The sequence below is a fragment of the Monodon monoceros genome, unplaced genomic scaffold (assembly GCF_005190385.1).
Source record: "Monodon monoceros isolate NGI ecotype Baffin Bay Population unplaced genomic scaffold, NGI_Narwhal_1 Super_Scaffold_1, whole genome shotgun sequence".
Lineage (NCBI taxonomy): Eukaryota > Metazoa > Chordata > Mammalia > Artiodactyla > Monodontidae > Monodon > Monodon monoceros.
In genome coordinates this window covers 85,649,454-85,676,401 of record NW_021703765.1, presented here as the reverse complement: position 1 = coordinate 85,676,401, position 26,948 = coordinate 85,649,454, and the positions used below count along the sequence as shown (strand labels likewise).

Here is a 26,948-nt window from a genome sequence, read left to right as displayed (position 1 = left end):
GACCAGAGCTTCCATCCCGGCGGCCAGGCCAGGGGTGCAGAGGGTCCCTGGAGCACCCCATCACCCGACATCCAGCGTGCAGGACCTGGGCAGTGGGGGAGTCATGGGAACCGCCAGCGCCTACTGGCCATGGGTCGCCTACCTTTTGCCCCCCAGGGAGCACGTGAGAACAGAAGCTGGCAGCACCCAGGGCTGCAGGGCCATCAAACCAGCCAATCCCGTCCTCATCCTCCCACGGAACCAAGGGTCACCCACCCTCTTGGACCATAAGCCTGTCCTCGCCAAGGCCCCCGGGTGTTTACTTTGCTCCCGGGTGCAGCCCCGTGGGTCGCCTGCTGTGCTGCCCCCTCCCCGGTAGCGAGCGCACGTGACTGACACCCACGGGGGTCTCACCCAGGAGTGTCGCCTGTAACCCTAGTGCTATTCACACACCGGACTGCAGACGGCAACATGCTGGCTCCAAGGTGACTGTGCATTTACACGCCCGCAGCTGTGCCATTTCCACATGGATCGTGGAGCAGCACACGCCCAGCAGCAGGCTCATTCCACCATCCCTCCTCCATGGGGTCCAAGCCTGGTCTTCCTCCCGTTCTGCCTGTTCTCAGACACAGGCCCTGACCCACCCATCTCAGCAAACCCACTCCCTCTTCTGCATCCCGGAGCTGTGGCGGGAAGTGAATGAGAATGGGTGGGAGTGGTTTGTATAAAAGCAAAGAACTAATATCACCCTGAGCCTGGCTGCTTCTGGGGATGCTAAGGCCTCAGTGCGTTTCCGCCTTGGTTGGGTCTGTGCCCCTCGCTCCCACCTCACCCCTCCCCCAACTCCACCCTTTGCTTGGCTTTGAGTTGACTCAGGAGGTCTGGAGGCCCCCAGCTGAGAGCAGGAATAACAAACCCACCTTCCCACGGGGATGGGCGGGGCCGGACAAGGGGACGGAGGCACAGGTGGGCCAGTGGGAGGAGACCCCCGCCCAGGTAAGGAGCCGGCGGCCACTCAGCTCAATCGTCATCACCAAGGAAGGCGCCCCTGAACTCTGAGTGTTCCCCAAAAGGCCCCACGACTGGAATTTATCAGCTTTTAATTGTCACCAGCTAAATCAATTTATCCACCTGACTTGAAGCCACCGTCTCAGACTCTGGCCTGAATCCTGCTCCAAGCTCCCTAGGAAGAAACGCAAACTCCAGAGTTTGTGCCGCAGAATCGCACGTGCTCAGGACACTGTTTATCCACATCCCTTGCCCCCGCTCGCCTGGGTCACCCCATAAACAGCGAGCCGTTCCACCGGGGGCCCTGAAGACAGCACAAGATGGGGGGACGTCCCCTGATACGTGGGGGGTGTTTCCTTCAAAACAAAACGTCTTCAGTTTGGAAAGTGATTAATCTTAATTGTTTTTTCTGAATGGAGAACATATTAAGTCACACACTATGTTGGACTTTTTCCTTTAACCTACACATCATTCATTCAACAAACATTTATTAGATGTCTGCTGTGAGCCCAGAATACAGCAGTGAGCAAAACGGCTATTTCTCACCTCCATGGGATTGCTTTTCTAGTGCAGGGAGACAGACAGTAAGCAAGACAAACATACAGAATACGTGATATTAACCCCCGGTATGTGTTATGGAGAAAAATGGAACATGGGAATCAGAAGGGCGGGAGGATGAGGGTTAGCGGCCAGTGTTTGGAAATAAGGTGATTGAACAGGAGCCTCTGGCCTCGAAGCCCCTTTGCAAAGCTTAGAGGTCCCGGCGGCTCTGGCCCCATCCCAGCCAAGAGGCGAGAGGCCTGTTTAGACGGGCCGCGTCCTCCAGGCCACGTCGCCGTGGTCTCCCCGACACTGAGGCTGCCGTTTGTCACCCCATGCCCGTTTGGGGGCCTGGTCCCCAACACGGACCTGGAAGCCGTCTGTCTGCTGGGTGGCCCTCTGCACTCCCATCCCCACTCCTACAGCTTCCTTAGCCTCCTGCCCGAGCTGGTGTGTCTTCACCTCCCTTTCCATCCTTGACTTCAACCCTCAGCTCATATCCTGAGGTTCAGGACTACGGCCAGCCCCAAGGGAAAGAGATGTTTGCAGAATCCGGACTGATGGGACATCAAGGAACAAGGTGGGCATCCTTCCCGCCTCCTTCCCAGCCCTGGTTTGGTCTCACTTGAGCAAGACAGGACTGGGGTAGGACCCAAGGACCAGAACGAGGATATGTGGCGATGCTTGACGCCTCTCTGATGCCTTGGAGGTGGAGCGCCAAGGCACCAGGCCAGCTCCGTATGAAGGCCGGGCCCCCCGAGGCCCTCACACGTGAAGGAGGACAGACGGGTCCTTAATTCACCGCAAGGCCTCATTCTCAAACTCACTTCCCAGGGGCCAGCGCCCCCGACCTCCGGTGGTCCGTGAAGTCTTCACTCCCCCTCCCACCCCAGGATGCACCCAGGAAACGGGCACCCCACTGATGGAGGTCACACCTCAGGTGACGGCAGGGAAGGCCAGCGGGACGACGGCCCCTCCCGGGGGGCACAGGGCACAGCCACCACTCAGCCCCAACCATCCCGCCACAGAGCAGGACCTGCTCGGGTTTCTGGAGAGAAGCTGGAAGTTCAGATGCTAAGGTTAAAAATCCCCTGATTTCGAATATCGGCAATGGTTTCAAAACTGTTTGAAACACGGCCCAGGTCATCCGTGGGCTGAAGGTGGTACAAGGGCCACTGTGCAAGCTCAGAGCCAAGGGCGAACAGGACTTCGCAGCTTTGTGATGACGTTCACCTGTGATCGGTCCTCCCCACTGCCCCGCAAGGCTGGAGCAGACGTTACTACTGTGATCCCTGCATTACGGACAACAAGCCTCGGCAGGTGGACAACTTACCCCAAATCACAGAGTCTACCCAAAATGTAGCGGTACATCCGGGGCTTGTCCAGAGCTGTGTGACCCCAAGCCCCCTGTTAGCTCACAGTTCCCTGAGGGGCCGGCAGTCTACCACGGGTGCTGCAAGATGATTTTAGGTCCACACAAGGAAGAGAAATAGAAGCACTTCCTACTTAATAGTGATGTATCTCTTTTCAGGTATATTTGAAAAACGTACGCCAAACACAAGATGTTATGGGGACTCCCCTGGTGGTCCAGTGGTTAAGAATGTGCCTTCTAATGGCGAGGACACAGGATCTATCCCTGGTCGGGGAACTAAGATCCCACACGCCACGGGTCAACTAAGCCTGTGTGCTGTGGAGCCCGCGTGCCACAACTAGAGAGCCAGTGCACCGCAACTAGAGAGAAGCCCGCGCGCTGCAACGAAGATCCCACACGCTGCAATGAAGATCCCACACGCCGCAACCAAGACCCGATGCAGCCAAATAAATACAAATAAATAAATTTATTTTAAAAAAGTTATGTATGTTATTGCTTAAGACTTTACCCTCCTCTTAAGAAATAATATAAATTTATTTTACTGAGTATAAAAATATAGAACCACACATCAAGACCGTGATTCACAAGCATGTTCCTTTTAATGAGTGTGTTCAGTTTCTTCTGAATGAGAGGGAGGGGGAGGGGGAGGCGAGGCCCAGGAAGTGACAACGCGCTTCTCCACACTGGCTGCATGTGTCTCGTGACAAACGCCTCACAACAAATCCCGTTCATCTCTTCCAGAGCCTGGGAAAGCAACGGAGCTACAACAGACCCTCCCAGGGGAGGAAGACCACTCCACTGGTCTCACACAAGGGCTCCTGTACGGCCCGCCCGGGAGGTGACGCACCCCTGGAAGCCATAGCAGCCCTGTCCCGCCGGCAGGGGATGAGCCTCCGCGGGGACCCAGAGCCCAGGGGACGGTGGCCCAGATGTGCATTTGGGCCCCCATCTCTGATCCTTTATTGTCCAAGGGAGAAAACAGACAAAAACGCAGATTTTCCTGTGAAATCTCCCAGTCTTAAGGTGTTTGCAGCCAATTCACTGTTTTAAGGCAGGAAACCCTCCCCAGGCCCCGGGGCAGAGCTGACCTTTGCCAGGTGACGCTCTTTCCCTCACAAGGTGTGTGTTGCCACCTTGTTTTAAGTGGGGACGTGCTTGGGGAGAAAAGCGATGCCCTCCTGATAGACACAAAGTCAGCATCCCGAGGCCGATGTGCCCAGCCGTCCCTCCCGGGCATCTCTGCAGGGCCGACACTGCTTTGTCTCCTCCCCGCTTCCTTTCTTTTCCATTGTCTCCAAACGGCCACCATGGGCCCCGAGCAGTGCGTGTCGCAGTCCTTCCAGATGACGCCCACACAGTCCCCACCGGACACCTGTCTTTATGGAAACCCCAGCTCAGGCTGGGCTGGGTCCCCCCTCCCCCCATTTCCCTGGCCCTGGAGCAGAGCAGTTGTGTTTGCTGTGAGGATCCTCCTGGGATGGGGGCTGAGACAAGGCCCCGGAAAAGCTGAGTCTTCCACCGACCGCCACCACCTCTGCCCTCTGTCCCGGCAAAGGAGAAGGCAGGGGATTCCCGGCCAGCAGCCCCTCCTCGGGGCCCCCCCGGGGAAACCTGTTCTGTCCAGCCCCAGACACAAGCCCTGAAGGTCACCTCTTCCTCACTCGTGCACCCTTCTGAGGAGAAGTCAGCAACGCCTGCTGCCAGAGGACTGGGGTTCTCCCTGCCCTTCCTCCCCACGAGGGCCAGAGGTGCGCCCACCTGCCTCGCACGCTCAGCCCGCACCTGTTCTTTCTTTTTGAGCATTGTACGTCGTGAAAAGTCAGATTTCTTGCAAAAGCCACTTCTCTGAGAAAATGCAGCAGGCCAGGGAGACAGGATGTGCATCCCCTCCCGCGGCCCCATCAGTGGGGTGAGGGGTCCCCACTCACATCCAGGTTTCTCCTGACTCCGAGGTCAAGGGTCAGTCCCAGGCATTGTTGCCGGGGCCACGCTCTTGTCACAGAGTTAGAGGAAAGTGGGCCCCTCCGTCCCCTCTGACCCTAAGCAGGCAGGAGCAGGTCCCACAGGTGGGAGAGGATGAGTGGACAGGGGTCTCACCCCTGGGCCGCTTCCGGGCTGGCTCCCCGGGGCGTTAGTTTGTCACACCTGCCCCCAGATTCTAGTACCAGCCCCTCGTTGTCTGGCCTCAGTAGGGGAGGAGAGAGGATGTGCTCTCAGCTGGACAGCCTGGGTGGGCTCATGCCGTCAGGGAGGTGCTCCAGCCAGCGCCGGGCCGGGCAATGCTCAGGAGCTGGGAGCTGCTGTTTGCACCATCATCACAGTGGAGAGGGCGGGCACACAGGGGCTACACAAAGGTGACGTCCACCGTCCTGGGAAACCAGGCTCACCCCTGGCAGGGCCTGAGCTGACCTGTTCCCCTTCCACCTCCATCTGACTCACTGTCATCTGAGCATCCTTCAATCCCCCTCAGGACAGAAAGGAGTCACCACCCCTGCAGAGCCCCCCCCCCCCCCGGTTCCTCACCTGCTCAGGACCTCCTTGTCTACATCCCCGACGAGGTCCGAGCCCACGGAGCCCCATCTCCCATGTTCACCGGAAAGCCCCCTCCTGGCTGTGTTTCCATGGTTCCAGAGCAAACTATCTGGGAGCAACACGAGGGGACTGCAGTCGTGCAGCTGGCCCATCCCTGTCTCCAGGCGTATTTTATGTGCCCTGAACAGTGCTCCAAATTTTTGGAAACTTTCATATTAAAAATTCTAGATTCTCTTAAGAAACGGGAAGCTTTGTCAAGTCTAGTTTAGAAAATGCAGGGGGGGTTGTGTTTGATGCCCTCTCTCTCCATCAAGCACAGCCCCCACTCTGAGATACCAAACAAAACAGCAAAGATGCTGCCTGGGCTGAGCCCGGGACCTGCCTGGCCTGCGGGGAGGGAGGGTCGGCCCAGGTGCCGGGTCACTGAGCCCTCAGCTGCCGCGGGAACGTACGTACGGATGGTGAGCGCGTGCAAACAAGCACCCACGTGAGCAGGCTGGAGACTGGAGCATGCTTCCCCGACACTGGTTTGTTTTTAGAGCTTTGCTTATTTTTTGGTTTAAGTAGATAAACAAGGAGAACAAGAGCACTTACTAGTGGCATAATTTTTCTCTCTATTGGTTTTGATGTGGATGAAGCTCCAAGCAATCATCTTGTCTTTTACGGATATATTGAAAATAATTAACTGAGAGAATAAAAACTTCATTTACATGTGATTCCCGCTGTATAAAATGCATGCACGAGCGTAAGGCATTAACAGGTCTACATCTAGGAAGATGGGCGCATTTTTCTTCTTTTATTTTGACTTCCATTAACACTGTTATAATCTGGTTCCTTAAAAAAATAATAACAGTATCACACCCGTTAAGTGATGGACCATTGCAGCGTTTCTGTTTTCAAATCCTAAAGCAATCAACTCAACATCATGTTTGGGGACCGGCTATCAACATCACAGTAACAACTAAATGCACAAGAGCTGAGCCCTGAGCAGCGTGTGTTTCTTGTTCGCAGCATAACGCACAGAACAAGTCCGAAGGCGCTGACTGAAGTCTGCATTTGTTTCCCAGGGAGGGCAGGCTGCGTTCTAAGGCACAGCTTTGGTGGCTCGCAGACCTGGACTCAGTACCTGCAGCCAGCGCTCCCCAACCAGGAAATGTGGAGGAGGTCGTTTCACTTTTCCAAGGTCAGCGTCCTCACCATCAGAAAACCCCGCTACGCACACATGCTGCACACAACACGAGAGGCAAAAATGCAGGAAAGGTACAGTTCAGGGGACAAGACAAGCATTCACCCAATGACCACGTGACGAGTGTAAGTACCACCAAGGAATGGGACGCAGTAGTGTCCAGGTGGGTCAGGGAAGGCCCCTCAGAGAGGGGCAACACAGCTGATCTAAGCTGCAGGCAGATGCGGCACGTGCAAAGGTCCTGTGGCTGAGGCAGAGAGGGAACAGGAGGGTGGCACAGAACAAGGCTGAAAAAAAGACAAGGCTTTGTAGACTTAGATGGTACTCGAAATGCACAGAAGGCTGTCGAGGGTTTTAACCACAAGAGTCGCACAATTCAATGGACATTTCGAATAGTCACCCCTCGGTATCTGAGAGGGATTGGCTCTAGGACCCCCCTCAGACACCAAAATCCAAAGACGCTCAAGGCACTTACACAAAATGGTGTAGTATTTGCATGTAAGCTACGCACACGCTCCCATATACCTCAGATCATGTCTGGATTACTTATAATACCTAATACAATATAAATGCTATGTAATTGTAAATTCAACGTAAGTGCTGTGCAAACTGTTGCCAGCACGCAACAAACTCAGGTTTTGCCTTTGGGAACTTTCTGGAATTTGTTTTTCTAATGTTTTTGATCTGAGATCGGTGGAACCCGTGGGTGCAGAGGGCTGACTGTATTCCCCTGGACGCTGTGTGTAGCGGGGCAAGCCTGGCAGCGGCAGCGCAGGTGAGAGACCATCACGGTGGCTCAGAGGGGCGATGACAGTCTTGGGCAAGGACGGTGAGTGGAGACGGGGCAGGAATGATTGGGGACGTGAGCTGGGAACCCATCCAGCAGGCTGGTCGTGTTTTCTCCTGCTGGGTGTCATCGGGGCCAGCAGGGGGCAGCAGAGGGCAGGCTCTGTCCTGCCAAGCGCACGATGCAAGTGCTCCGCCGCTAATGCCCCAGGTCATCAACATGCCCAGAATCTCCTTCAGCATCACGTGACACCGTGTGTGTCCCCAGTCCTCACCCGCCTCACCGAGGCCCCAGCATGACTCAGCCGTTCCCGCCCCCAGCAGATGCAGCGGCCGTGGAAGCAGTCACAGGGCACCATGCGGCTGGGCCAGCTCCTGGCTAGACCACGCCCCTTCCCCCTCCCGCGGTCACCCACACCCCACAGGCTGTCCTCCCTCCGGCAGGCAGAGAGGCAGCCCAAGCCTCCATCACCTCAACTCCCGCTGGCTAGACAGGAGGGGTGAACGCTCACTTTCCCATCAAAGAGGTGCCTGTCTAGACGCCCTCATCGACGCACACACTCTCCCAGCCTAGCCCAGCCGCAAACAACAAGTCCACGCATCCGGGCTGACCTCAGAGGAGAAGGGATCGATAAACCAATACTGCACGCCCACCCTCCCAGCGGGGGAGAGAACGCCACGTGCGGACAAGTCTGTCCTGCTCATCGGCGGTCCCAGAGTCCACAACGGTGCAGAGCACGGGCGTGGGGCCGAGTCAATGTCTGCCGGATGAATGAATGAAGGTCTGCATCACCGTTTGCAGGATTCCCTACCAGGATGAAAGCAGCCCAGGCCATGGCCAGCTTGGGAGACCTCTGCCTCCTCAGACTCCTCCCCGCCACCCTGCCCCCCAACCCCTGCCTCGGCGCTGCTCAAAACCACAGCCCAGCCCCATCTGGACGGGCTCACAGGGGCCCCACCCAACAGCCCGCTCGCACAGAACAGAAAACTTGGCATCGCCAGCTCGGCTGCTGCGTGGCCGAGAGTGGAAAATGCAGGCAGCTCTGCGCAAACCACAGAATCATCAAGAGCTTCGGGAACGGGTGTTAATGACAGTTTTATTTCACGGGGGAGAAGAGGAACCAGACTAATGGAGTGGCCGCTGGGACAGTCTCAGCGTTTCTCCGATAAACAGAACCCTCTCGGGACAGGGGGACGAAGGAGGGAGCTCACTAGTGGAAACCCGACAAGGTGTGACTGGAGCTGCAGGGTCACCACTCTGCTGGCTGCCACCCTCCAGGGGCACCGGCAGATGCGCGGTCGGACCTCCCACGCGCCCCTAATAAGCTGCCCGCTGCCACTCTTCATCACAAAGGTCACAGAATGATGACTGGAGGCTTCAACTGACACAACGCATATATTTTCAGGAAACCAAACTGAGTTGTGAAACCTACCACAGAGCTGAATTTTCAGTGTCAAAATCCATTAGGTGACTCGTCCACGGGGAGGGTCTAAGAGGAGCTACAAGCTGAACAATAAAGGGTGGATTTGCGAGATTGTCTTTGAAGAGAGGCAGCTCGTGAGCTCGACCGGGACCCCAGGCAGAAGGGCTGCTCCAGCTAGTATGGGAGAAGCAGCCCGGTGGCAGGGGGCAAGGCTGGAGCTGATATGCACCCTTCGGGCGAGAGGTTGCGAGCTTGTGCTGACTCCTTGGGGAAAGCTCTCGTGGCTTGTGTCTGCAGGGCTAAGGGCCGCGTCTGCATGGAAACATCACCTCTTCTCTCTGAGGGTCAAAGGGGTCGGAATCATGGGACTCCCCTGGCGGTCCAGTGGGCTAAGACTCCGCGCTCCCAATGCAGGGGGTGCGGGTTCGATCCCTGGTCGGGGAGCTAAGAGCCCGCGTGCCACAGCGCAGCCAAAAGAAAAAGGGGTGGGTAGGAATCTGCATGAGGAAGGAGGCCAGCCTGGGGTTATTTCAAAGGCATGCTGCCCAGGTGGCAATTCACAGAGGAGTCACTTGAACAGCAGGTAGACACCCCAGATTTGGGAGGTGGGGCTGACGGCATCTTGGGGGGTTTTTGAGCTGCAGCAAAAGCCACCCAGTGTTTGGCACGCAGAGCTGGTCCCCGGAGGGAAGGTAGGTCATCTTGCCTAAGGAGCCCGAGGGCTCTGGGGAGACAGGCGGCTGGCACCCGTGTGCCCCATCACGAGCTGCGGAGTCTCGGAGCTCTGTGTGGTGGACCTGGGTGGTCCAGTAAAGGCCAATGGCAGAGAAAGGAAATAGGTCCCCTGGAACCAATGACCTCATTTAAGACAGGGACTGAATTAAGGGTGGAGGGCTAGTGTTTGCTAAGACCCAACCTTTTGGAAAAGATAAGCACGAGAATGAATCTGCACACTGGCAGCATGGAAGCTGGTGTCACGGGCGGGGACGGGGTGGGGTGATTAAGTGAAAAGCACAGGTGTGTGAGGTGACCATATGGTGTCTCGAGGTGTGGACCTAGTCATCCCAATAATGGGTCAAAAGGTAGGTACAGTCCAGCTAAGTCCCAGAGTTTCCATCAACCCCACAAAATCCACCAGGACCCACAGACTCAGATCCTGGAAGAAAGTCAGCCAGGCCTGAAGGGAAGGAACAGGAGGACGGCCCAGAGTCTCAGCTGAGCCGGGCCATCAGCTGCCCTCTCGCCTCCCCCACCAGAGCTGGTTCCGCTCTCAGAGTCCTCAGCCCAGCGCGTCTTCAGGAAGGGACGTGGGCCGGCCCAGGAGAGAGGGCTGGAAAGACACAAACCAGCCCGAGACACTGAACCTCAGCAGTGATCTCCAAGGAGCAGCCGTAAACTAAGGTGGGGAGTTCAAGCAGGCCGTCTGGGCAGCCTGAGGCCCTCTCCGTCTGCGTTTAACTGGAGCTACAGACAATGGGACCAAGGCTTTGCCCGACCCTCATTCCCACGGTGTCCATGTGGCGATTTCAAAAACACAGAGTGAGAAGCGGTATCTCCTCTGCCCGGGTGTACCTGGAACGCCCCACGGGAGGATGCTGTGTGGTTAAGACATGCTGAGTGATGAGAGGCACCTGGTACCCACAGTCACGCCCAGGACCACACTGTCGGCTGGACAGGCTTCCCTTGCACACAATAGGTGCTCTGTGTTTGGCAAACTGGCTAGTTAAGTGATGGGCTTTTACACGAGTATTAGATTACTGGTCTCCTGCTTCTTTTCAGTGTACTTGGGAAACACGGTAGTTGCTACGCACTGAATTATCCGGCATCCATGTTTGGCCATAAAAGCGGTGGAGAGCACTTTCGCTGTCCCCTGGAAGCAGAAAGACCACTGTTTCTAGGATTCAGGCTGACGTCCTCCACGCCGGCCCTGACACACAGCTGAGCAGGCTCCTCTGTGGAGGGGCGACGGGGCGCAGCGACCATGTATCTGCCTCCGTGTTCCATCACATCAGTCAGAGTGAAAGGTCTAGGCACAGAAATCTCACGCCTTAGAGGGGAAATCTGCCACCCCGCAGTGGTGGCTGTCACACTCAGAAACCTGGCCACCCTCCCCGAGGGTTTCAGTAGCCCTACTGACCTGGAAGGGGCTTCCTATAGACTCCTACGCTACCCTCTGCGGTAGACAAAACGACACCCCCTCGCCCAGAGAGATCCCATCCCCATCCCCAGAACCTGTGAGTGTTACTTTACAAGGGAAAGGGGCTTTGCAGGTGGGGTTAAGTTAAAGCTCCCGAGATGGGGAGATTATCCTGGCTGTTCCGCAAGGACCCAGTGTGATCAACCAGAGTCCTTGTGAGAGGGAGGCAGGAGAGGCAGAGGCAGAGGAGAGGTAACCTCAGAAGCAGAGGTCAAAGAGAGAGGTTTGAAGAGGCAGTGCAGGCAAAGGGAGAGATAAGCCAAGGAGTGGCAGGCTCTTTGGAAGATGCAAGGACACAGAGCTCCTTGGAGCCTCCAGAAGGAATGCAGAGCCGCTGGCACCTTGACTCCTGCCTAAGGAGACGGAGGCTGGAGACGTGACCTCCAGAGCATTAAGATGATAAAGCTGTGTCGTTTTAAACCCTCCCGTTTGTGGTGATTTGTTACAACAGCGATAGGAAGCTAACACAGCCTTCTTCTGGAGAAAAGGTGGCTACACTGGATAATATAAAAACATTTAACTTGCACATGACCAAAACAGTCAAAATGAAACATAACAGACAATGAGCTAATGCTGTGATAGGCACATGGCCCTTAGAAGTCAAAGGATATAAGCAATAAAAATGCAAATGGCCAATTCAATAGGAAAATGTGTCTAGCCTCACTCATAATCAAAGAAATGCAAATAAAAACACAACAATAACATTACCAGGAGACATCTTGCCACCAGAGTTTGCAATGATGTGGGGAAATCGGGGCCGCTTGGGGAAAATGTAAACTCTTACAAGCTTTCGGAAGGGCATTATGTGTATCAAAGGTGTGTGTCAATGTGTATCAAACGTTAAAATGTGTATCTCACCCAAAGTAGCCAAGGCAGCCTGGGAGAACCAAGCTGGGGGGGGGGGTCTGAGCCCCTCTCAGGACCTATTAGAGATCTGCAGCAGTTTGGAGAGCCAGGAATTGGCACCAGAATAAACAGATAGGAGCAGAGTCCAGAAACAGAATCGCACGTAAACAGTGAACTGATTTATGACAAAAGTGACACTGCAGTGTAAAGGGAGGGGGAGGGGATGTTATCTTTTCTACAAACAGAGCGAGGTAAATTAGCTATTCACCTGGGAAAAATAAATAAATCTTGACCTCCCCTTCATAGCACACACAGAAACAATTATAGAAGGACTAGATCCAAAGGTGAGGGAGAAAACAATAAAGCTTTCAGGGAGCTCGGGGGACTATCTTCATGAGCTTGGGTGGGGCAACATTCCTGGACCAGGACACAAAAGCCCGAAGCATAAAAGGACAGCTTGATGAAGTCGACCACGTTGAAACTTAAAACTCCAGGAGGCAGCCCAAGAGTAAAAAGGCAAGACCCCATCGGAAAGGATATTTGCAATGCATATATCCAACAAGTGGCTCATACCCAAACTATATAAAGAACCCCTAAAAAAATCCGTGAGAAAAAGAAAGCAGACGTCCCAATACAAATGTAGGCAAAAGACCTGAAGAGCACACACGAAAAGGTATAGCAGGATGGTCAACAAGCACACAAATAGTGCTGCAGGTAAGAAGCCCTGCCCGAGATGAATCTCAAGGTAACGCGGCGCAGAGGAAGCCGGGAGCATCTCAGTCGGGAGGTCAAGCGCCCAGAGGAAAAGAAACTTCAAAGGCCAAGTGCCTGCATGTGTCTGAGCCGCAGTTCTGTCCAGTGGGGACGTTAAGGCCAGAGGCTCGGGGTCACTCAGGAGCCACCTGGAGTCCACCCCGACGGTTCTCTATTCAAACACCTTGGCCGATGAAACGCGTGTGCTGACTCAGGGACCAAGGTGCCCCCGAGACATTAAACAGGCTTTTTGGGAGAAGAAATCTGTCCGGCTCGGAAGGCAAAGCTCAGCAAAGCTTGGGGAGTGGGGGGATAGGGACAGGCCCCAGGGTGAGACTGGGCCCCAGACGGGTCCCCCCATCCACCCCGGGCCCCTCAGCATGGCCCCCTCTGTCGTCTCACGGTGCCCAGGGTCAGAGGACAGGCTGGGCTCACGAAAGTCCACATCCAACTCGCCCTCTGCAGCCTGACCGTCTGGACTAACTGATGGGACCCGATGTCCTCGGAAATGGACTGATGACATGACCACGTGGTGTCCCAGAAATGCAAGCCCAGCACCTCTGGTGGGCCACCCTCATGCTTGGGTTTAACCAAGTGTCCCCCCTAGGACCCCCAGGACAGGCCTGGGGACCGGCGTGCGGCCACTGTCCCTCAGAAACCCCAGGGAGTCCCCGCTCTGCGCCAGGAAAAGACGCCACGTCAGCCGGGGCCCCGCTGCCGGGCTAAAGTGCAGCGGCTCCGAGCCACGCACCCCTCGACAATGACGGGACCGTCCCCACGTGTCCTCTGAGCCCCTCTCGCCCCGCCCCTGCCCACTGGCACGGGCTTCCGCAAAAATAGTTTCCCATCGCACAAATCATTTTAACTCAAAAGAGCATGCCTCCAAAAACGTCCTCAGAAATGCAAAAGCAACCTTCCGAAGAAAAACCCCCAAAACCCTAGAGAACGCTCGGCTGAGACAAGCCGCAATTACTGTCCTCGGTTGGTTTGATAAAATTTCCTCTCCGCCTCTCCTCAGGACGACAAGCCTTCACTCAAAGACTTTCTTTTTTAAAAATAACTACAGTAACCCACCATTAGAACAGAGATTGCATTCTAATCCACCCTTTCTTTTTCTCTGGTTTCCAAACTGGCACCTTCCTGACTTCAGAGAAGGAAAAAATGTAAACTTGTACAGAACGTCCAGCAGCTGCCTGAGGCCAGCCCAAGCCGGAATTCAAGCTACAGCCGGAAAGTGAGAAGGATTTGCGAAGGATTGACCCCCTGCCGCCCCTGCCCCACTCTCACCACTCCCCACCCCTAGCCCACACCATCTTCTGAACTACTCCAGTGACAAGAAGGTGTCAAGGACCAGTGAAAGACGGTGCCCCAGGGAGCCCCTGCCCAGACCCTTCCAGAACAAAGGGATGCTTATCCAAACATCTCTCCTTCGCTGCTGGAGTCTGGAAGGGTGGTGTTCTTAAAGAAAAAAGAACTGTGTTTTCAAAAAGCATAGCAACGCTCAGTTTCGCCTGCTGCTGCTTCTCCAGCCACCCCCGGAGCCCAGTGGCTTCCGGCAGCACTCGAAGCCATCCCCCGCCTCCCTCCAGCTGTGACCCAGGTCACACAGCACAGCTCAGGAGGAGGCGTCTGCACCTGCTTCCTGCCCACGCCTTCCCAGGGCCCCTGTGCTGGGGCCCAAGAACGCACTGTCACTTGGGGGCAGCGAGTGCCGGGAATGCTTCTCCCCATGTACTGCTCTTCTTCTGGGTCATCTGGACGATTATTGTTGTCTGTGGTTGACAGCTCATAATGCTGCATCTCCAGAAATGAATTAAACACACACACAGCTCACAAGAGCAGCAGAGGGGAAGGAATCTGCTGGCAGCACCCATTCGCAGTGACCTCATGTGCAGAGACGGAGCTCTTCCTGATCTCTCTATTTGTCACTCCATTGCTCCCTGAACCGCTAGAGGCCAAAGCAGAGGCGCGAGAGAGCAGCCTGGGGAGAGGGGTCCATTTGCGAGTAGACACACACTTTTCCAAGAGCATGGAAGAGAGGCTGTACCTCTCACAACGGGAAAATACAGGCAAACAATGTCATTCACTCCAGCAAATTGCTGGCAAAATACTGGAACCAACTCAAGTGCCCACGTGCAGGAGGGGAGTTGACAACCACATGACGGTTGAATAAATCCACACAGCAGAGTGCTAGGCAGCTGTAAAAAAGAGAAAGGATGTGGACGATCTCTGTGAACTGCTTTAGAGTGATTTCCAGGGTAGACTGTGGAGTGAACAACTGCAAAGTTCAAAAGGGTGGAGTTTTTTTGGGTTTTTTTGCGGTACGCGGGCCTCTCACTGCTGTGGCCTCTCCCGTCGCGGAGCACAGGCTCCGGACGCGCAGGCTCAGCGGCCACGGCTCACGGGCCCAGCCGCTCCGCGGCATGTGGGATCCTCCCGGACCGGGGCACGAACCCGCGTCCCCTGCATCGGCAGGCGGACTCTCAACCACTGCGCCACCAGGGAAGCCCACAAAAGGGTTTTTATAGCACTCTACCCTTCATGGAAGAAAGGAGATATAAGAAAATGTACATGCACCTATTTGTTCAATGCAAACGAAACACAGAAAGGATAAACCAGAAACTAAGAGAACTGCTTACCTAGAGGGCATGGCTGGGGATGGAGTGCAAAGAACAGAGGATGGAGCAGGACAGGGCGGGGTGCCATGCCTCTGAGTGCACCTGCTTGTGTAGATCTGACCCTTAGGACTATGGTTACATTTCGAATACCCCCACCCCAAATAAATCAATAACTAAAATTGACCAGAATGGGGCACATCCATCACTGAATACACACAACCACAGACGAATCTAACTGTATCACAAACGATTAACCCACTCTGAAGGGAAGGGAGAAGAAAGGAACCAACCTAGGTAACTTTGTAAAACAGAATTTCAACTGTATAGTGTAAGCTAATGGCAAAGAGAACATGAACAAATATTGTCCTCTAGTCAGTACATTTGTGTCCCACGGGGGTATGGGTTAGCAATCCTGAACTACTCTGTATGTGTAATATATTTTATTTTACCAATAAGTTAAAATACTGAGAATCATGAGAGCCAGCTCTGGAGAAGGAAAGATATAAAAAAAGCCTCGGGGCTTCCCTGGTGGCGCAGTGGTTGAGAGTCCGCCTGCCGATGCAGGGGACACGGGTTCGTGCCAGCTGCCCGGCCAAGGGCCCTGAGCTGGGAAAGGCTGCAGCCCAGCAGGCTCCCCACACCGGCCGGGACACTCGGCAGAGCAGCAGGGACCTCCTGCAAATCAGCACGACTGGGGGCGGCCGAAGGACAGGGTCGGAATCTGGACAGTCTGATGGTTTGGGAAGCAAGGGACATAAACGAAGCAAAACACTGTGATGGGTTTGAACACAGGCTTTGAGGACACACACGCTGGGCCCCAGGCATGCCCGACACAGAGATTCCGGAGACGACATGGAGCAGAAGCCCCGGCTACACGGGCCGCCACCGTCTGTCAGCCGGGTCCCACCCAGACAGCACAGAGCGCCGGGGGCTCAAAGCGAAGCCCCTGGAGATCAGGGCAGTGGGCTCTGGCTTGTTTATTTCATTGTACCAGTAACCGGCTCGAGTTGGTTTCCTAAGAAAATACTGAGAACATTTTTTTTAATGTAAGGATCTTTATGGCAGAACATCCCAAAAGACATTGGCTGGTGGTGAGGTCCTGAAGGTAGGGGGCCCTGGAGACGGCCCTACTCAGAAAGGGGCTGGGAGGGAGGGAGGGAGAGGGAGGGAGGGAACCCTGATAAACAAAACAAAATCAGCCCCGCTCTTCAAACTCCAGGTTCACACCAGCCTGATCTAACAAGGAGGGTGGGTGTGGGTGTGTGTGTGGCTGTGTGTGTGTGTCGGGTCTATGTGTGTCCTGGCTGTGTGTGTCTGTGCCGGGTCTATGTGTGTCCTGGGGGTGTGTGTGTGTCTGTGTGTGTGCTAGGTCTGCATGTGCGTGTATTTGTGTGTCAGCGCATGTCCTGGGTGTGTGTGTGTGCACGCACGGACACATCCCCGCCCCGTGAACTCACTGAGGGTCTGGACGCCGGGAAGTCCTGCATTCAGGCCACGCGCCCCTCCCTCCCCTGCCCGCTCAGCCTCGCGCCTCAGCTGCAGGCCCTGGTCCCAAGCCCCCCACTCCCCAGCACAACCCACAGCCCCAGCACAGCCTGGTCCCCAGCGACCACCGTGACTCACAGCCCCCTTCCCTAGGGCCACTTCAGCCTCAAACACACATCGCTTCCAGAGTCGTTCAGAGCAAGGCTTCTCTGCTTTTACACACTTGGGTTACAGACTTGCATATCTCGATGCCACGTTATAAGACCCCCAACACTGGAAGCACTAAAAATGCCGCTGCTTCACGCCAGGATCAAATTTCCAACACAGGCTGAGCCCGCCGAGCTCATTCCTGCCGAGTTAGCTGCGTCCGCACCATGGCAGCAAGGGAAGAGCCTCTGCCCGGGGACGAGCATCTCTCCATGAGAGAGGAGCCACACAAACACACACAAGGAACAACACAGCTCCTGACGAGGCTACTCTACGGTGCTGTTGACTCCGAGCTCAGCATTTCCTCAACAGCCATTTACTGAGCCGCTGCTGTGAGCCAACGCTCAATGCCGGGCATCGTGAGGAAGGAACCAGTGATTCCAAACAGGGTCCAGGGCAGCTCCTCCAGAAACGCACAGGCTGGCTTAAGAGATGATCGATTTGCATAAATAATAACATACGGTCCTCGGAGGTGGTACTGACGCAGTGCAAAGACCGCCTGGAGGGAAACGTGGCCCTTCCCTGGGGACATCAGAGAGGGCTTCATGGAGGAGGTGGGACTGACCTCAGAGACGTGGAAAGAAGGCCTTCCAGACAAAGGGAGAGGCACATGCAAGGGTGGAGGCCCACCAGTCCTGGACTTCAGGGGAGAGCGAGCATTTCCATTCCTCCAGACAGACATTCAAGCAGAAAGTCAGACTGGAAAGGTCTGCTAGAGACCGACCGTGAGGCCTGGAGTTGAAATGTGTCTTCAGGGAAACCTTAGTCACCGAAAGATTTTAAATAGGTGAGTAAGGCCATCTGGCATGTGTTTCTGGAAGATAAGCCTGGAACTCGGGGAGAATGAAGCAGGGAGAACAGTCAGGAAGCTTCTAGCTCAGGCAGAACCAGGGAAGGGATGGCGGGGCAGAGCAGGTGCGAGGGATGCTCTGAAAATAGGGTCACAGCTGGTCCTGCGCAGGGACCAGGACCCAGGAGGGCGCCAGGGTGCCAGGCTCAGAGCGGAGAGAAGGCGATGTGGTGACAGAGGACAGACACAGAGGACGTGCGGGCTCGGGGGTAACGTGCCCACCTGCACACCTGGAGCCGAGAAACCTGCCCGGAAACAGGAGCGAGGCCGAGGGAAGAGGTGGGTTTTGTGTCATCGGGAACATCTGCCCGGAGGTGATGGCTGAAATCACGGCATCCCCATGAATTCAGAGAAGTAAACGTTCATGCAGAGGGGCTGAAGGAACACCTGTGTTAGGGAGTTATAGCAGGTGGTGCAGCAGAGGTGGAGCTGATACCAGGGAAAGGGCGGCACCTGCAGGGCGTGGACTGCAAGGCCGGGGCTGGGGCGTCAGAGGCTGCGGTGGGGCACGGGCCTTGACGGAGCCCAGGTGAGCAGGGGTCTCTGGAGACGTGTGAGACCATTTTTGCAGTTCGAAAATGTGTATGGAAAGTGGAGATAGTAAAAATCGACTTTAAATAGTTTGAAGAAGGGAAGGGAGGTGGACGTCACATAAGATCTCTGGAACTTGGGAACCAGCGATGCCACTTCTGCACGCACACACCTAAAAGGACCAAAAGCAGGGTCTTGGAGAGACGCTTGCACACCCACATTCATGGCTGCATTATTCACAATAGCCTAAAGGTGGGAGCAACCCAAGTGCCCATCGACGGATGCCTGGATAAACAAAATGTATGTCGTCCATCCACACCATAGAATATGATTCAGCCTTAAAAAGGAGGACATTCTGGGACTTCCCAGGCGGTCCAGTGGTTGAGACTCTGCGCTTCCTCTGCAGGTGCGCAGGTTCAATCCCTAGTTGGGGAACTAAGATCCCACATGCCGCATGGCACTGCCCCCCCCCCCCACAAAAAAGGAGGACTTTCTGACATTTGCTACAACACGGATGGACCTTGAGGGCTTGGTGCTCAGTGGAACAAACCAGACACAAAAGGACAAACCCTCTATGACTCTATTTACACGAGGCTCCCAGAGTAGCCAAAGTCATAAAGACAGAAGGGAGAAGGGGGGGTGCCGGGGGGCGGGGCTGAAGACGGAGCGGGAGCTCGTGTTTAATGGGGACAGAGTTTCAGTTTTTCGAGATCAAGAGAGTCCTGGAGATGGAGGGTGGTGATGGAGGCACAACAACGTGAGTACTTAACTTCCGTCGCTGAGCTGCAGGATGGAAAACGGTTCAGAAGGTCAATTTTATGTTATGCGTATTTTACCACAATTTAAAATGTTTTGTGATCTTCAAAAAGAGAGGGAGCGAGGTAGGTAGGGTGAGAGGGGCATTCTCAGGTCAGGACAGTTTGCCTGTGGATGGAAAGGGCGTGAGAGAGAGAGATGGAGCAGGCAGACAGCGGGGGCGGAGGAAGGGAGGGAAGGTTCCCGAGGAAGAGAAGGAAAACGTCCTTCCCTGAGGAAGGAGGGAATGATGACGAGGGGGACGTGAGAAACCGGCGAAACGGTCAGGATGAAAGAGAGAACAGAGCAACGGCTGTCGGGTGGTGCCATCAGCCTGCGAAAGCACAAATACAGACGAACACTGGCCAGGAAGTGTGGACGGCTGGGCGGAGCTGGGTTCTGAGGGAACCAAGAAGGGGCCTGACCTTCGTGGGGAATGAGGGTCGGGGGGCAGGGTGAGTCGGGAGCTGCAGTGAGAGCGACTGTGTCCTGACTCAGTGGCTTCCCTCGATGGCCGTCTCACTGAGGAGGGGACGAAAACACAAGTGGACGGACCCGGAGGCTGGCACATAGTAGGGCTTCAGGTAATGTTGGTGGAATGGGATGGAACAGTATAAAACGGAACAAAATAGAAAATCCTGGCGGGAAACGTCTTTGTGTGACTTCAAGCAATCAAACATATATTTAATTCTTATTATTGTACATATAGAATGGATAAACAAGGTCCTACCGTAGAGCACAGGGAACTGCATTCAGTAGCCCATGATAAACCATCATGGAAAAGAATATGAAAAAGAATGTATGTATCTATATCTATATATATTTTATATGTATAGCTGGATCACAGCAGAAATTAACAAAACATTGTAAATCAACTACACTTCAATAAACTAAATTTTATATATATATATATATATATATATATTGCATTTTTTAATAAACTCCTTGAAAAATCACACCGTCAAGTGTCGAATCAACACTGTATCACAGCACACGATCCTGACACAGGGAAAATCGTACTTTTTAAAGGACAGGTGCACATCTGTGTCCCCAATACATTTGTCGTTCTTATCACTGACAAAGATAAACTGAAGGCAGAGAGAATTACGGTTACAATGGGGCAAAACAAAGAGCTCATCACTCAAAACCAAAAGCATAAAAAAAGTCTCTTCAAAACACTAAACTGTTTCCCAGAGAGAACCAAGCTCTCCAACTTACTAATGGCTATTATCAAGATAAGGGAGAATCAGTCCGTATATCCCCCTCCTCCAAAAACGACATTTATTGTAAATCATCAATACCCACGATTGTGGCGCACACATCTACGAAAGTGACATCTGTTCTTAGAAGCCTTTTTACCCAAAGTCAATACTGTGTGTCCAACCCCAGTGCCATTGGGGGGATTTTCCACCGCTGTTCACAAACAATCCCAAGAAAACGAATGCTAGGAAGAGGGAAACGCTAATCCTGACCAGCCCCAATCCATCTAAGATTCTTCATACAATCATACACACGAATATTCCTCGCTGCAAAACGAAATCAAAGAACAGGAATGGGGACAGATTCACTCGAACTCACCAAATGGTGCCACAGATGGACGGTGACGAGAGGGGAATTCTGGGAGAGCTTCAGCGTCGGGAAGACCTCCAGGGAAATCAGACAGCTGCGCACAGACAGCAAGCAGTGCTTGTAATTTGCTGCCTCAGCAATCCTTGGAAAGAAATGAAAAATCATCACAAAACACACAGGAAAAGAAAACAACCCTTGGGTTTAAAAGTTAATGTTAAGTCTGAGACTTTTTGAAATCGTTTTTGGATGGAGCTTTGATTTCTATCGAAGAGCTGCTCTCTTTAGGGCTTGATGCTGGTACCAAAAGGTGAGAGGGAGCCCTTGACCTCACAGAGTCTATAAGCTAGTAGGAGAAGGGGGTTGGCCCAGGATGTGGGGAAGAACAGAAAGGTCAAAACAATGAGCCTGAGTCTCAGCCACCCATTTCCTTGGCCTTGGACGAGTGACTTACCTATCGGGACTGTTTGCCTTAACTATAAACCGGTGTGGTAAATAGTAGTGTGATAGATAGCTGCTGTCTTGTCACCCTTCACCCTTCTCCTGATAAAGGCACCTCAGCTTCCCTCCAGGTGATACCCCTTCCCCACTTGCAGCCCACGTGCTTTGGAGGGAACTCCATCCTTGGCTAAGAGTAAAGCCTGCTATCCTGACCTGAATGCATCAGTGCACTGCATTCCTCAGACCATGCTGACCGTTCAGACGTGAGCACATGGTCCAAGAAGGTCCGAGGAGAAGTAACAAGATTCAGAAGGAAATGCTGGGTCAGAGATTCTCACTTCTCTCTGCTAGACATCAGCCCTGAAGCATGAGGTCCCAGAAGTGGCTTACAATCACAAGTAGAGAGACTGACTGGGAAGGGGATCCACCCCCTGGAAGAGCTGAGAGATGGAGCTGAGTGACATCAACTGGATGCTGGGTCGAGCAGCCCGTGCACCTTTCAGCTCATGTGATCCAACAAACTCCTCTTTTGCTTAAAACAGTTTACGGGGCTTCCCTGGTGGCGCAGTGGTTAGGAATCCACCTGCCAATGCAGGGGACACGGGTTCGAGCCCTGGTCCAGGAAGATCCCACATGCCGCAGAGCAACTAAGCCCGTGCACCACAACTACTGAGGCTGCTCTCTAGAGCCCACGAGCCACAACTACTGAGCCCGCATGCCACAACTACTGAAGCCCGCACGCCCAGAGCCCGTGCGCCGCAACAAGAGAAGCCACCGCAATGAGAAGCCCGCGCACCGCAACGAAGAGTAGCCCCCGCTTGCCGCAACTAGAGAAAGCCCACGCACAGCAACAGAGACCCAACGCAGCCAGAAACAATAAATAAATAAAATAAAATAATAAAATAAATTAAAAAGAAAATAAAAAAATACAGCTTACACTGGGGTTTCTGTCACTTACAACCCAATCAAAAGAATCCTGACTGGTATACACAGTACTTGTCTCATGGAGTTATGAGGCTGAAATGATATTCAGGGCCAGGACTAGGGCTAGGCAAGCAAGGAACCTGGGATGCAAGATCTAAGAAGGTGTTCACGTTCAGGGCCTGCCCCTTGCGGTGCTTGAATGAATCCCAGAACGCACACCGATCTGAACGTTGTGTTCTCGGTGTCTGCTCGAGCCCTCGCCCCGCCTGGCGTGTGGTAGGTGATCAGCAGATGTCTGTTGCCTGACTCTGAAATTCAGACACAGCTACACTAGGATGCTTTCGGCGTGGAGTCATCCGGCCCGCGCTCGGGCCGCCCAGTCGCCTGCTGGTCTCTTGCCCAATCTGGACGTTGCGTGTCTCCTATTCACTCTCCAAAGCCCGACTGGGGATTCTGCCCCCTATGTGCGTTTATGCCCACAGGACTATCTTCGTAACGTCGAGCCGACCCCTGGGAGCTGGAGGCACCATCTTCTTCCTCCTCCCTCAACTACTTGCGCCTACTAACTAGCCTCAAAGCTGTCGACCTGGACTGGAGCCCGCGGGACCCATGCAGCTCCTGCAACCGTCCCCCTTCACACACCGCAACCGGCTCTGCACACAGGGTCCTTATACGTGTCCCTAAAAAAGAGCAGGTCCCCAGGAGCACACAGAACCGTTCCTGGAATTGTCAATATGAGATGTTTAAAAAAATATCGCTGTAAAGATTTAAAACCCCAGCCCTGTCTTCATGGAAAGACCCTGCAAGAGGGTCTTTCCAACAGAAGATCACCAAGGACCCGGGTCTGTAGCAAAACAGAGGCATGGATTCCTCGTGTCTGAATATCACCGAGGTTGGAATCTTGAGGGGCTGCTGGAAGCTCAGAGAACATGGCTGATTTTCTGTCTGATTGCTCTTCTCTGGGAAAATGTCACTGGTGCAAGCCCAGAACGAGAAGACACACACAGAATAAGTCACACACATCAAAAAAAACCCAAAAGACACTGAAAAGAAAGCAGCACGCTACTTCAGTGTTTCTCAACCACTGCTTTCCTCATCACCCCCTCAAGAGTCTTATTAGACATTTTTGTCCTAACACCCTGCCATTAAGCCACCAACACCCCGCCCATCCCGTGAGATTTTAGTGCCACAGAGATACAATAAATCTGCTTACGTACATAAAACATGCTCTATACAACTCTGCAGAGTCACAACCACTGTAATAGCTCAGACTCCTTGCCCCCAAAACCAATCTTCACCCCACAGAGGTGCTATCACCCCCACTGAAAATGCATGGGGTTCAGCCCCTGCCGTGGAAACCTAAGACTGGCTTGATGTCACCAGGGACCAAACCAGACCCAAAGACAGAAGGATGTGGTCCCCGGTGACACAGAGGCCAGCTCGCTCACAGAACGATGGGGCTTCCCAGGTGGACGACCTCTCTGCCCATGATTCCAGGGAGCTGAGATGCTCTGCGCCCACCCTTGCCAAGACCTCACAGCCCACGCTTCCCTCCGCAGGACTCCGTGCACTCATCACGTACGTAATTCCAGCAAGCAAGCTAGAAGTCATTTTTCTAGCAAAAATTAGGACTCCAATATTAGCCAACAATAAAATCACAACCCTGGGCATAAAACTCTACAAATACAGCAACATTTGTCACACACCCCTCCTCCCCCTCCGTGTACGTTATCTAATAGTTCACCCAGCCAGCTGTCCTCTCCCACTGGGAGGTAAGCTCCATCAGGGCTGCATTCTTACCCATTCTGTTCATTGCTCTCCCAGCTCCCAGAACCAGGCCTGACACATGGTACGTTTTCAATTAACATGTGTTGAATGAATGAATCTTCTCACAGGCAGACAATATGGAACATATTGGAAAAAATATAAAACACATGGAGAACCTTCTCTCAACAGACAGAATGCAAATCCAGAGTGGATTCCTGGATTCCACCCCGGGAACACGTGGATTCAGCCAGATGTAGTCTGGGAAACACCGCCTTTGAGGGCAGGAATTGATACCAGACTCACCAAATCACGGTAAGGCTGACGGTCTACACTACATCCTCAGAAGCACTTTTAATCCAGAAACGTGCGATTTCCCAATATGGACGGGTTTACACGGATGCCCTCCAGTGACTCACTCCTCGTGCAGCCAGTGAGGCCCTGCCTCCTGGCTGGGTTCGCCCTGCGGAGAGGCCCCGCTGGGGGTCCAGGGTCGCCGGGCCAGGAGGAGCCCACCGCTTTCGACACGACCCACCCAAGTCGACAACGACGACGAGACACCAGAAGAACTAAGAAATTACTGTTTACTTTTGAGATGCGATAACGGCGGGAGTTTACTCTGTAGTTTTTAAAGAGTCTTTATCTTTTAAAAATAGAGACTAAATATTTACAGATGAAACTACATGATGTCAGAGATTGCCTCCAAATAACTGGTGAGGCCGGGTGTACAGAGGAAGCCCAAACGGCTGTGGATTGTCCTGGTCACACCCGGTGATGACCGTCGGCCATGGATTGTCCTGATCATAGCCCGGTGATGACCGTCTCTCTGTTTTTACAGATGTTCAAATTTTTTCATAATAAAAAGAGGGTTTTTTTTTTTGTTTTTTTTTTTTTACCACTTCATTTAATCTCTCTGGTACCTCCAGCTGTACTAAGAGTTTTGCTTTGGTTTCATAAATCTGACCCAGGTTTGATTTTTTTGTTTTTAACCTATTTTCTAGGGAGCAGTAACACTTGGAGGTTGGATTATCTGTCACTTTGGAGCCGATCATACCAGGGCTTGGGGGTCTTTTCGGGTTGGAAAACCAGCTCATTCTAGATGCAAGGAGGGAACGGGGCAAAGGAGACAGCCAAGGGGCGGGGGCTGCAGCGTTATGGCCCGTTCCCTCCTCTGCACAGAGCCCTGCCCCACGCTGCCTCATCCAGGCCCCATGCCCTCTGCTTTGGGTGCGTTCAGCCAACGGGACTACCAGTAGGAAATCAGAGGCGTCAGAGAGGAGAGTGAGGCCCACACAGGGCTGTCCCCATGGGGCCACCCCAACTTGGCCCCAGCCCACCTAAGGGCCCAGTACCCGTCTGGTCCCCGCACGCACCCCTCCATCTTTGCACAGGGAACTGTGTTCTCCTGCCGCCTTCAGCCCAGGGCCGTAGCAGCACGCCCCATCTCCTTGTTCCGAGAACTTTCCTGTTACTGTACTCTATCCTTTTTAGTGGGGAGCCCACCCCGACCATGGCTTTGCAAACGGCCCCTCCATTTAACTTCCCCCAAGTTACCCATCTGGCCCCTATGGGGGACCCAACTGACAGCCCAAAGTCCAGCCCTGCAGCCTCACCTATTTCGGCACATTTGAGCCACGACCCCTCTGTGGGTCATCTCTGCCTTCAATTAAGCCCAGAGAGGATGGAAGATTCCAGGATCTCAGGGGCAGATCTGGGAACTCTGAAATCTTCAAGCAAAACACCCAAGCGTGTGGAGAGATGAGCTCTGGTCCTCAAGCAAGAGAAGTTAGCACACATGGGGTAAGAAAAGGGGCCTCAGGAAGAGACCACTCCGAGTACAAGGGGCCCACAGTTAAACCAAGTTGTATAGGGAAGTTAAAAAAAAAATTTTAACTGCAAATATTCCCTAGTAAATGAACTACTTTTCTAATGAGTTCCCACTCAAACATGGTGCCCTGCTCGCTCTGGGGTCTATCCTCATCCATCCCGTCAGAGCTGTGTCCTCGCTGACCATCGGGGAGCAGCAATGAGACACTGAAAACACCAAGCAAAGGAAACCTGAACCTCATGAAAGATGCTGCCCCTGGTGACAGGGGTGAGAGCGCCGGAGGGACTTGGGAGAATTCTCGAGTGGACGTGAGGCCTCTGGCCAACGCACAACCAAAGAGAAGAGCGCCCACCAGGATGGTGGACGTGAGCTCCGTGGTACTCAGGTTGCTGAGGAGCCGAGTTCTCCGTGTCCAGAAGTAGTTCAGTGGGGTCTCTCAAGAGAGAACGGCAAGAACCGGAATTTCCCTAAACCGGGACCCTCCTCTCCAAACTTTGCATTGCAAGAGTCACGCCCACAGAACATTTGCTAGAAACAGTGCACCTAGATTCCCACCTCCTACCGTTCTGCCACATTTGCTTTAACTGGCATCTCACACTCCAGACACACACACACACACACACACACACACGCCTTGTTGCTGAACCATCGGAAAGTACATCACGACACTCCACCTCTACATTCTTTAACAGGGACCTTCTAAAAATAAAGACCGCCTTCTACATAATCACCATCCCACCATCACGATCAGAAATCTGACATGGCTTCAATCATCACCTGGTGCCTGGTCCACCGTCCAATGTCCCCAGCGTCCCCACGGTCTCCTTCAGAGTGAGGCTTCTTTCCCGTCAAGGAAAGGACAGCATCCATTTAGTCACCGTATCCCCTCAGTCCCCTCTGATCCGGAACAGTCCCCACTCTTGTTACTGCTTTTACTGCATGCATGTTTCACAGTCCAGACCAAAGTTTTGCAAAATGTCCCTTGACTTTCCTCGTGGGGAGCGTCGGACCGAGCATCTGGGGGCAGGATGACCCTTCCCACTGCTTCACATCAGGGGACGCAGGACGTCAGCCTGTCCCGATGTCGGTGACACCGAGCGTGACCCGTTGGCTGAAGTGGAGCTGACAGTGTCTCTGCTCTTGGGGACCTTCTCACGAGGTGATTAACGGGTCCCCTGAGGGGTGACGGGGAATAACCTTGGGCCCTCACAACCCTTCACCCGCTGGTGTCTGCCCCGAGGAGGTTTGCCCGATCGATGGCTACACCGAGGGCTGCCACATGGCGATCGTGACCCTGCCGGTCCTTCTGCCTGGAT

At 53.8% G+C, this 26,948-nt stretch overlaps 1 protein-coding gene across 6 annotated transcripts in view; it reads right to left on the bottom strand.

The window, feature by feature from the left end:
* Positions 1–26,948, bottom strand: part of ADGRD1 (adhesion G protein-coupled receptor D1) — a 139,187-nt gene that overhangs the window by 65,309 nt on the left and 46,930 nt on the right. For all 6 annotated transcript variants that reach the window (XR_003795350.1, XM_029234414.1, XM_029234430.1 and 3 more), the window contains one exon: positions 20,688–20,820. Coding sequence is in view for 5 of the 6 variants with exons in the window: in XM_029234414.1 (XP_029090247.1) it covers positions 20,688–20,820 (133 nt within the window). In the remaining variant the exon portion in view is untranslated. The remainder of the gene's footprint in view (positions 1–20,687; positions 20,821–26,948) is intronic.